Source organism: Parasteatoda tepidariorum, chromosome 6 (assembly GCF_982258835.1).
Source record: "Parasteatoda tepidariorum strain Cologne lab strain chromosome 6, Ptep-v5.0, whole genome shotgun sequence".
Lineage (NCBI taxonomy): Eukaryota > Metazoa > Arthropoda > Arachnida > Araneae > Theridiidae > Parasteatoda > Parasteatoda tepidariorum.
Window position 1 is genome coordinate 45,973,970 of NC_141760.1, and position 11,123 is coordinate 45,985,092.

General features: G+C 27.3%; 1 protein-coding gene across 3 annotated transcripts; it reads left to right on the plus strand.

Annotated features, from left to right (window-relative positions):
- The first annotated feature begins 640 nt into the window (after nt 1-640).
- On the plus strand, nt 641-10,590 carry LOC107439587 (sulfotransferase ssu-1). Of its 3 annotated transcripts, XM_071178723.2 has the most exons (4): nt 648-981; nt 5,581-5,735; nt 8,502-8,565; nt 9,517-10,590. In XM_071178723.2, exons 3-4 carry the CDS (start codon nt 8,556-8,558, stop codon nt 10,509-10,511), a joined length of 1,005 nt encoding a protein of 334 aa, XP_071034824.1. In that variant the 5' UTR covers nt 648-981; nt 5,581-5,735; nt 8,502-8,555; the 3' UTR covers nt 10,512-10,590. The 3 variants fall into 3 exon arrangements, with proteins under 3 accessions (XP_071034823.1, XP_071034824.1, XP_015907720.1); XM_016052234.5 differs by lacking the exon at nt 5,581-5,735 and having other exon boundaries at nt 649-981; XM_071178722.2 differs by lacking the exons at nt 5,581-5,735; nt 8,502-8,565 and having other exon boundaries at nt 641-981.
- The last annotated feature ends 533 nt before the right edge of the window (nt 10,591-11,123 follow it).

The following is an 11,123-nucleotide window of genomic DNA, read 5'->3' on the forward strand; positions in this document are numbered from 1 at the left end:
CAAAATATGAATTAAAAAAATTTCTGCAAGCAGCTTATGTAACTTGTCTTGTAACTATAGTTTCAATCTTTTCGTCGCTACCTAATTTTGACAAAAACAGTTTTTTATAAAAAAAAAATTTTAAAAATATTTTAATATTTATAAAACTCAATATTGATTGTTATACATACCAGTATATTTTTCTTTAAATCTAGCAGTTTTTTAAAGATAAACTAGTTATTGACTTACCAAATTATTGTATATTGTATAATAATCAGTTATTGTATCCAGTTTTACTAAAATTGACTGCGGATTAGAATCGAGACATTTTAACCATTTATATATATATATATATATATATATATATATATATATATATATATATATATATATATATATATATATATATATATATATATATATATATATATATATATATATATATATATTGTGGACTTGATTACCCTAATCAATCTGCAGATTAACTAGGCTTTCTCGCTTTAGCTGTAAAATATATACTGTATACTTGTTCATTCCATTTAATCAAATTTTTTTCCAATAAAATATTAAATTCCTGAATTAATTATCTTGGAAAAAAGAATCACTAAATTGTCGAAATTTATCGCTCATATTTGTATTATTCAAAGTCTAGACAGTAATCAAACTAAAAAATGTCAATTGTTGATCCGGAAAATATCAAATAACCAAACAAGTTAAAACTCCCACTCTCATTAGAGGCAATAAGCAAACAAGTTGTAAAGTGGCCTCCAAAACTACAAAATCAGTGAGAAAATATGAACATCTGGTATTTTCGGCACTTCTAGGAGGAAAACGACCTTTGGCTTATTTTTAGTCCAACTGAGGCACTCAGAAGATGCGGAAGGTATTTTTCCTCTTCCGTATCCCATTCTTTCTCCATTAGTTCTGATTGAGAAACACTCTCAATGAGCTATGCTTTCAATCCGGAATTAAATTTCATATTAACACCGAACAAATTTACAGGTAAGATATGGCTCATTTTTTTTTTTTTTTTAATCTCACTTTTTTTTGTTGATAAACGTTGGCTGCCCTTAAACTTACGTAATTCATTATATGTTTTGCCATTAACATATAAATGAAAGATCAGATTTCAAAATATTTTTATGTACTTAGTTTCGGGCGCGTAGTGCGATAAAGCGGCAAAAAGTCAAGATATTGGGAGTGGATTGTATACTTTTCTTGCGTGCCATTTGCAAATTAAACATACTTAAATGTGTCTATGTGGCTTGATTTTACTTTTTAATTTAATATATAATAAAAACAGTCAATAATTAGGGTTAGAATGTATGAAATATGTTAAAAAATACCGCTGCTAATTTTACATATCAAGGATGAATAAGCGATTTTTCGTTTGACACGCAATGTGTTTTTTAAAAGTCTACCGAAAAATATTATATTATTTCAAAGTGCAACTATGTTTTTCATCACATTTATGAAACTAATTATTTAAAAAACCGTATTATTGTACATTTAATCAGAGTTATTGCTCGATTTTCATAGTTTTAATTGCTATAAATTGTTTTTTATTGCATTTCATTTAAGAGCATTTTGCTTCTGAATTGTTTTCTTTAAAAACCATAAAAATCATCCTAATGGCACGACAGTACAGGGCCTTGGCCTTCTCGTGGATTCTCTTCAACCCTGGCCTATTTTTTATACACATTTTAATTCTATTTATTCATATTATTTTATTTTTTATTTATTTATATCTTATTCTATCTACATTTCATTCTATTTAAAAATTACTTGTCTATTTTAATTATTACCATACTTTTTATTAAATTTATAAATACAAGTTACGATTAATATTTTTTTTTTAAAAAAGTTCATATAAAAGTAATTTTTTTAAGCCATTATTTTCAGTTTTATCACCGCTTTTTATACTAAAGTAATCTAAAAAGTAGCTTTATAAAAAAAATGGTATGACGTTTACATTCAAAATATGTAGATATTTTCTTCTATTGCTACCATTTCATTTCGATTTCATTTTATTTTTTACTAATTCTAGTAATGGGTATCGAAATCAAAGATAAATTATAGTGGGTGAGAATTTTTTAATTCTCCTATAGAAATTATAATTTTGAAACAATAGTCCTACCACAATAAATGTTTCCGAAAAAACTCCCATAAACACGACGCAGGGCGCTAACCGGTTAAGGTCATTTTAATGGTTTTCAGAGGCTGCACTTTTTAAGGATATTTTTTAAAAGAATTTTTAGGTCATCAACAATTAAGTGTTGCACTCTTAATAACAGTTAACAATAGGAAAAAAACATGTTTCTCTTTTTTGATTTAAGTTTAGAAGGAAGAAAAAATGCTAGTCACGAAAGTGGAGGAATTTTGGCAATGAGTACGTAATGACAAAGGTGAAAAAACTACTTTTAAAGCAGCAGCTCTAGGTCTTCTATCATAGAGCTGGGGCTTTTGGATAAATAAATGTATCGGAACAACTACAATTTTATTTATAGTAGTAATTCTCAGAGGGAAACCATATGAATTCCTTAATTGATGGTAGCAAGAAAGATTTTGATAGTTTTATAACAACAGAACCACGGAATTCTGATCTTTTTAATGGTTTCGAACGATGGGGTTACCAATTTTTTAATATTAATAAAGGTAGTTATAGAGAATGTATATGATATTAAAGGCTTAATCGAGGATTATTCTATGGTTGTAAAAAGACAAATATATAATCTGTATAATCAAACCTGTACCTCTGTCTGTATAACACTAATATTTAATTTGCATAATTTATATTTTCATAACATTTATAAAATCTAGTATTTATGACACTGTAAGATAGATATTTAATTTGTAAAATAATTTTTTATGCCATGAAAAACTTTTTAGTTGTCATAGGGCTTTCGATAATCTTAAAAATTAAAAAGAAAATGCCAACGTGAATAAGATAAATCTTTATAATTTATAGCCACCACTATTAGTTATTTTTCAAAGGTATTATAATATTCTGTCTCAACAAGCATCTAAATGTTAAAATTGCATCTTACAAAATAAATTGTTACTGTTGCTAACTTACTAAAACCGCCACCACTAATACCACCAGAGTTTTTTCTTTTTTTTAACGGCCAGTGAGAATTCTTTGCCAACGATTTATCAACATTGACATTGCCAAAAACACTAATCATAATCAATGAATCTAAAGAGGCATCAGATTAAAAACCATTTGACAGTGTAAAACTGCTTAAATGACTGAAAAGAATTTGATTACAGACTTGATGTTGTAATCAAAAATTGTTTAACGCGTAACAGAATGCATATTTGAAACTGAAAAAAAAAGTTTTTTTCTTCATATTTTATTGTTTGCATTACGTATGAGAAATTTTAAAACAATTTATGGATGTGCATTTTTACAAAATCAAATTGGATTCATTAATTTTATTTGACTATTTACTATTTGAGTTTTTTTTTAATTGTAATAATATTAATAAAATGGAGTGTAATTTAGGAAATTATTTAGGATTATTAATCTACAAATTATTTTATGATAAGTAAGCTTATATTTATCTACTAATGCATATTTGAAACTGAATTTTTTTACATCATATTTGTTTGCAAATATTATGAAAAAAATAATGTTTGTTTTTAAAAAAATTATGGGTATACATTTTTATAAATTAAATATTCATTTATTCTAAAAAATGTACGAATTATCCAAATTAAGTTCGGTTTTAATTTGAAATAATATGAATTGATTTGCGTCTAATTTAGGAAAATCATTTTATACGTTATTTTACACTTTATAAGATTTCATATAATATTAAAAACTATTTTTAATAAAAGATATAAGGTTTTACTGTCCCTCCATTAAATTGCAAAGCTTATAATTTATATTATTTTTAACACGACTGTAATTTTCTGAAAAAAGCTGCTTTTTTCTAGGCGAATTTATTGATTGAAATAAGTAAAAACATATATCTTTAGTTTTCATATTGCTCTAAATGTTTTGAACTAAAATAAAAATATTTAAATAAATAAAATGCGTGAAACTAAAAGCGGCGCGTGTATGTGATTGAGGATGTGAAAAATCTCTTAGAATACACGAAAAGATTCCTAATAAAAATATACTTGTCATCCTTACAGTTCCGTGCATTTTCATTGGACACAAAAATCACGATATGAATATTAAACAAATAATCCAAACATTTTTTTAGTTGACATCTGAATAAAATCAATAAAAATTATATTTACCTTTTTTTTTTTAACTATTTACTTAACTCTTATTTAGTGGCTTTTACTTATAATATTTGTTTTCAATATAATTTCGTTTTTTATTTTGATTATAATACGAAATAAATTATTTGAAACAAAAAGTGCGTTTCTTTATTATATTTAACTGATATAGCATTATTATGCTACAAATAATGATAAAGTAATTTAGTAACAGTTTCACAATCTAATAATATGTCATATTTATTTTAAAATTAGTTATATTTATTTTTATGTAAAAGTGCATTCAGCCTACGAAAGTAATAAAAACAAGGAATATAAAATGAGTTTGTAAAATTCCAAAGCATTATTACGAATTAACGTTTCCGCTATTGCTCAATAATCTCGATACGAAAAATATTTAACTAGTTTTTAAAGTGACTAAAACCAGTAATAGAATTACAAAAGAAGAAAAAGAAAGTTGGTGGTTGCTCTTAAAAATGATAAGGTTTAAATTTTACTTTAGTAGAATCTGAAGCTAAATCTGTGAGACAACATTTGTTTTAATTCTATAAAAAAAAATTTTAAGATCATTTAATTGAATAACTTTTAATCTGTCTATTGTCAAAAACAAAAAAAGATTGCGAAAAAATCATAGGGATTGGTGACGGAAGCAAGCAGAACTTCATGGTTGGCATTGATGTAGTTTTCGTTACGCGTATAACATATATATATATTTTTTAAATGATCATATTTACAAGAAAAAAACTCTAAAATTTATTTAAATATTTAATAAATTAAAAAAAAATTTGATAAAAAAAAAAGAATTCTACCTATAACACGGAAACTATAAAAATATCCAGGCTGTCATAAAATTTTCTCGCCCGCGCTTTGTAGTATCTTCCGTTGATAAATTTCAATAATTTAAGCATTCACCAGTTTCACAACCCATAAAACTAAATTAGATTAACTTTTATTTTTTAAGCATTTAATTATGAATTCTTGAATTAGGAATATCGCCCTATTTTCACTGTTTTAATTGAAATGCCTTATTATTCCAGTGGAATTTACATTTATAGCTTTTATTTCCATATCTCAATTAAGAATTCTTGAAACGAATAAAACATGTAGCTGGATATAACAAGTGTATATTATTAAATTTATGCAAACTATTATTACATTTATGCCATTTTGTACTAATTAATAAGAATTTTTATTTTTTTTGCAAAAACAACGAGCTATCGATTTTTTCCCCTCACAAAACCAAAGAGTCGTTATTTTATTCGAAACAGAGTTCAGTTATACAATTTATGTATTAATATTTAATTGAAAAGAAAATTATTTAATTTTTTTAAAATTTCATTAATTGTCTGCCGTATTTTATCCAAATCACAGAGAATTGTATTTCGGGGAACTACTATACATGTACGGCATTCTATGCTGCTTGACAAAAGTGAACTCATTGTAGTTGAAAAGTAATCGTGTGAAAAATATTTGCTTAGTTCACAGTTTTTGTTTACTTTGGATGAACTTTCTTTATGTGAACGAAGGTAAGTAGTTCTATTTTCGAGTTTGTTTGTTCCACAATAAATTCTTTTCTGAGCTTCTATAAATCCTTTTGTTCCACAATAGCCCTTGTATATCGCCATTTAGCTTCAGTGTATTTTCAGTTTTTTGGGGGGACATGCTAAGTAACAGTCAATTGAATATTGAAGAAAATCCTTTGCATTCACAAAAATATCTTTATTTAAAAAAAAAAAAAAAAAAAATTAAACAAGCAATTATGGTCAATTAATTATAAGAAACAAAATTAAAAAATAAATGCTTAATCTTTAAAGACTAAAATAGCACAGCTTTTTATGCAATAAATTTTGTATTCTTTTGAATAATTTCAAGTCTAATGAGAAAATATAAGTAGTAGTTTAATTGTCAATGAAATAAGAAGAAATGTCTTTTTTCTTTCTTGAAATGCTTTTCATATAATAGTTTTATAAATTCCAATTTTAAACTAATTCTCCTTCTTCCTCTTTTTTCAATATCGTTTAATCTGATTCTGGATCAAATCACTTTGTCAATTCTAGAAAAGAAAATACAAATGGTATAATTATTTTGGTTTAAGATATTCTTGCAAACAAATGATATGGCAAGGTGCCATATGCCTGTTTCACATCAGTCATTGATTAGAGCTCTGATATTAAATTGCCAACACGAATTAGTGGATATCAGAATAATTAAGTTTAAGAGCAACAAGTCAGATTGTTTTTGCTTTTACGTTATTTTTCAAAGTAAAAAATTCTTTGAGATTTTTTATGTTATTATTATTACTATTGTGCCGTACAATTGCACAATAAATTTCGAGAAAAGTGCCTTGACAACTATTTTCCTTCTATTGCTAATATACTACGAACGCTGAAGCGAAATTTCAGAAAAAGGATAAAACAAAATTTATTTCCGATTTATTTATTTTTGCGATGTGCAGTTTATTATACAAAAATGGAAAATGTATACAAAAAAAAAAAAAAAAAAAAAAAAACAACTCAATTTTGAATTTATTTATTTATTTATTTTTGCGCTTATGTTGATTTTTCTATTGCACAGCAGTATTTCTGTTCCATTTATTTTAATAGAAAAAAAAAACACCTCAAAAGTTAAATAAAAAGTATGTGTGTGAATATTTAAAAATTTTCTTTTAAGTCTGTTCTTCTAATGATGCTGATACAATCATTTAGCCAAGAAAGTGAAAATAAATAATTCGGGTAAAAATAAACTTAAAATATTAAAAAAACATTATAGCCAAAATATTGAATTTTCTATTTTTACCCAAGCAGTAATATTTACAATAGAGACGTTGAAATAATATAATAAATGTCTGGGTCTTTTAACTAATTTTTTATTAAAAGAGTGCTAGTTATGGTTATTCTATTAAACTGCAGTTGGCAAAAGTGACAAAGCATATTTTCCTAAGAAAGTTTAGTTTATTATAATTCGCTTATCCGAATTTATCTTAGAGATTTGGTGAAATGCAAGATTAAAACAATGGAATAACAATAGGTGTAATATTTAAATAGTTTTGAAAGATCCTTTTATGATATAATTTTTAGAAAAGCAGTCTTAATTGAAAACAAAAACAGAAAAAAAAAAACATTTGTCCAAAAGAAGGAATCTATTAGAACCGTGTTCCCAAAAGCAATTCTAGGTGATGAAATGTTAAACTATTTTCTACCCAGCAAAAGCAAAATTTGTAATGTAACCTGTGTATAAACGTAGATTACATAGGGTGTTCTATAATCACTATTTTTAATATATATTTATAGAATCTTCGTCAACAATTAAGATTTAAAAAAAATTTACACATTAGGAATCACTAGTTAATATTTAAAGTAACTCGTAATCTCTAAGCTGCATAGATATATTATAGTTGATTTTCAAAATTTAAAGGATAAAAAAAGAAAAACACTGTCAAAAACTGACGAATCCTTATTGGAAAGACGGATGAATTTCTACGCTTGATTGACTGCCGTGCGCACTTGAAGTTGTTCCTAATAATCACCTTTCCGCTCCTCTGGACAATCGAACAGGTTTTGAGGTTTTTCAAATTGCCTTGCTCAGTGGTGATTCGTAATATTTCGATGGTGTTTTTTCGCTGCTCAAACATCAATTAACAATTCCTCCTGTGCGTATATTTTAAATTTAATCTTACTCAAGGAATTTAAAAACACATATTATAAAAGCAGTGATTTCGGAACTGCTTGCGTTTATATATTAAAGAGATTATAATGTGTTAAAAATAGAGATACGATAAAAGTCAAGCACGACTTTCAAGTTGAAACATATGATTATACTTGGAGATGGACCTATAGGTTTCCAACTCAGTCAAAAAGCTTAGTTGAGAAGCATAAATACCAAATTTCCTTTCACATCTCTATAACCTTCATCACAGAATCATGTGCATTGTCATTCTCTATTAATCAGATTAATTCGCTATTTAAATAAAGTTTTCTTACGCAGATGCTTAATTGTGATAACGTAAGTTGAGTCAAGTTTCGGATTAAAAAACTAAAAATTGTACTGTTATAACAATATGTAAAAGCAAGATATCGTAAGAAAAAATTAAGATTCAACCAAAGATTGGACAAATTATTTTATGCTCTGAAATTAGAATAGGTATTGCAATAATTTTTAGTGAATCAGTTTGAAACTCGGTAGAACTTAGTTCGGCATATCGAGGCACTGACATATAGTTAAATTCTGTGTAGCACATTTTAACAAAAAAACGAAATAAAAAATTATGCATAACTATTTCCTTTTCTTTTCAGCACATTCAAAGCTGGACTACTGTTTGACATTAAGAATTTTTTCAAGAAGGCCAAATGGTTAAAGGTAACAGTTTAGATAAAAATTGGCCTTAATATTGTTGTGTTTTAGACAAAACAATTCTAGAATTTTTTTCTAGATATTAATTTCTTCTGTTATCATAATTTTACACTAGTAAAAATTGTTTGTGCTGCATAAATTTCTTTATGTGATAAGAGATTAAAATAAACCATGTTCTCACTTTAAATACATTTATTTACTTTTGTTACGCCCTAACCTCAACTCACAATGCATATATATTTGATCTGCAAACATTATGGGCTATAATTGTTAGTTTATACTAGTGGTTAAAGATATACATTTATAAAATAATTCAGAGTAAAAACTGTTTTTTAAAAATAAAACTATATTTTAGGACAATAAAAGAAATAATTTAATTAGTTAGTTTCAAATCCTCGCTTCAAAATAACTAAATATGTAAGCATATTTATTATTACAATACAAGGATAGGGGAATTTAGAGGTGCAAACTTTCTAAAAAGCTATCAGTAATCAGAAGTAGAATAATACATAAATAATGCTAACAAAATTCAAATTAGCACAATTTTAAGGTGTTTTTACTGCACTATTCTATATAGGTACATACCAAATACTAATAACATCATGCATGAATTTACTATTAAATAGAAAAAAGTAACACTTAAGTGTTTCTCGAATATTCAGTGAAAACAACAAAATTTCCTATTACTTGGCAATTAAAAGGGATAAAAAAAGAACTAATTTTTAATAAATTATTGCGAAAATTCTCAAAAACTGTAATTTTTATTATCTAACCATAACACTCTAATCTTGACTACAAAATCATAATAATTAGGGATAAATCGTAACATACTTAGCAACACTGTGAATTTTTAAAAGATTTAATTTTATCAAGTCTGTCGTTCTGATTTTAAAAATAAAATGTATTTTGTAATACAAGTACATAATTTTTAAAATTATTTTTTCTTCTTATATACAGGCGAACAAATAAATTTGAAATTTCCAACCATGTCATCTAATCCCACTCCCCGTTACGTGACGGTCGAAGGGCTTCGATTTGTAGAAGGTTTTCATCCAGATACTGTCCGATCTGCATTAACTTATCAACCCCGCCCATATGATGTCTTTGTTGTCACTTACCCCAAATGTGGAACAACATGGATGATGCAAATAGCACTTCTACTTCTCCACGAAGGAGAATTACCTGAAACTACTGAAGAATATTTTGCATGCACCCCTTATCTTGAAATGCTAGGAGCAGAAGTAGTGGAAAAAATGCCCAGGCCTTCCCCCATACGCTCTCACTTACCATTTGACATGATACCATACGCCAAGCATGCCAAATATATTTATGTGGCGCGACATCCAAAGGATTGTTGCATTTCAATGTACCATCATACAAAAATGTTTCCCTCTTATGGTTTCTCTAAAGGCTCTTTTGATGATTTTTTTAAAATATTTATACGAGGCGAAACAGATTATAATGACTATTTTGATCATTTACTCTCGTTTTACGAACACAGGTACGACGATAATATATTTTTTATTACTTACGAACAGCTGCGAGATGATACAAGAGGTGCAATCTTACAAATAGCAGACTTCCTTGGTGAAAAGTACAGTAAGTTATTGAGAGAAAATACAAAAGTATTAGATAAAATTCTACATTACAGTAATTATGATTTTATGAAACAAGATACATTTTCAGTGTGGAAGGAAGCTCTCCAAATTACACCGCAAGCATTTTCAGCCACAAAGCTTCCCCCAGGGTTGGCCTCATGGGCTGAGAGTGCCGTAGACTCCCATTATGGGCAACCAAAAATGCCCATGATAAATGTACGTGATTTAATGAGAAGAAGCAGTTTGATGGAATGGGACACAAAACTAAAACCTTCTCAAGAACAAAAACTGCAAAGAAGGATTATTGAAAAAACAAATAATTCTGATGTAATGGATTTGTGGAAAGACACTTAACATTAAAGTGAATGTGTTATTTTAAACGTGTTTAAGTTTGTATAGATTTTAAAAATAAATATAATATTTTTTGATAATGCATATTTTTTTGTAGCAGTAGGAGAGTACTTTATTTACATTGCAGTAGAGCTGCACAATGGGCTATTGGCAATGGTCTGGGAAACATCCCTGAGGATGATCTGATGACATAACATTGCAATTTTGATCCTCTGCAGAGGGGATGGCACCTCCCTTAGGAGTGGGAGGCCCCTCAACCTGTTGAGCACTTTATGGTAAAACAGCATAATGAGTACCGATACAACTCCACAGGCTGATCTAAGTGGTCACCCACCCAATCACTGACCATGGCGAATGATGTTTGACTTAGGTGATCTACTGCATACGATGTCTTACAATCAGTTTACTGGGGACTTTTTATGTCAATTACGAAATGTTACAGAGAGGAAAGAAACAGTTGCCGAAAATTTAATGAAAGTATTGAAGTTCGATAGTAACCATGGAAAAATCTCTGTCACATTCAGAAACATTAGTTTTAAAAACAAAGATTGTATCAAAATAAATGTATTTAATATGCATTTAGATAGAAAAAAAAGATGTCAAAACTTTATTGAT

Bases quoted from the DNA above. Each gene is read 5' to 3' on its own strand.
- LOC107439587 (XM_071178722.2), top strand. From the start codon at position 924: ATGAGCTATGCTTTCAATCCGGAATTAAATTTCATATTAACACCGAAC. The intron at 982-9,516 runs GTAAGATATGGC...TCTTATATACAG, and splicing joins AACACCGAACAAATTTACAG to GCGAACAAATAAATTTGAAA.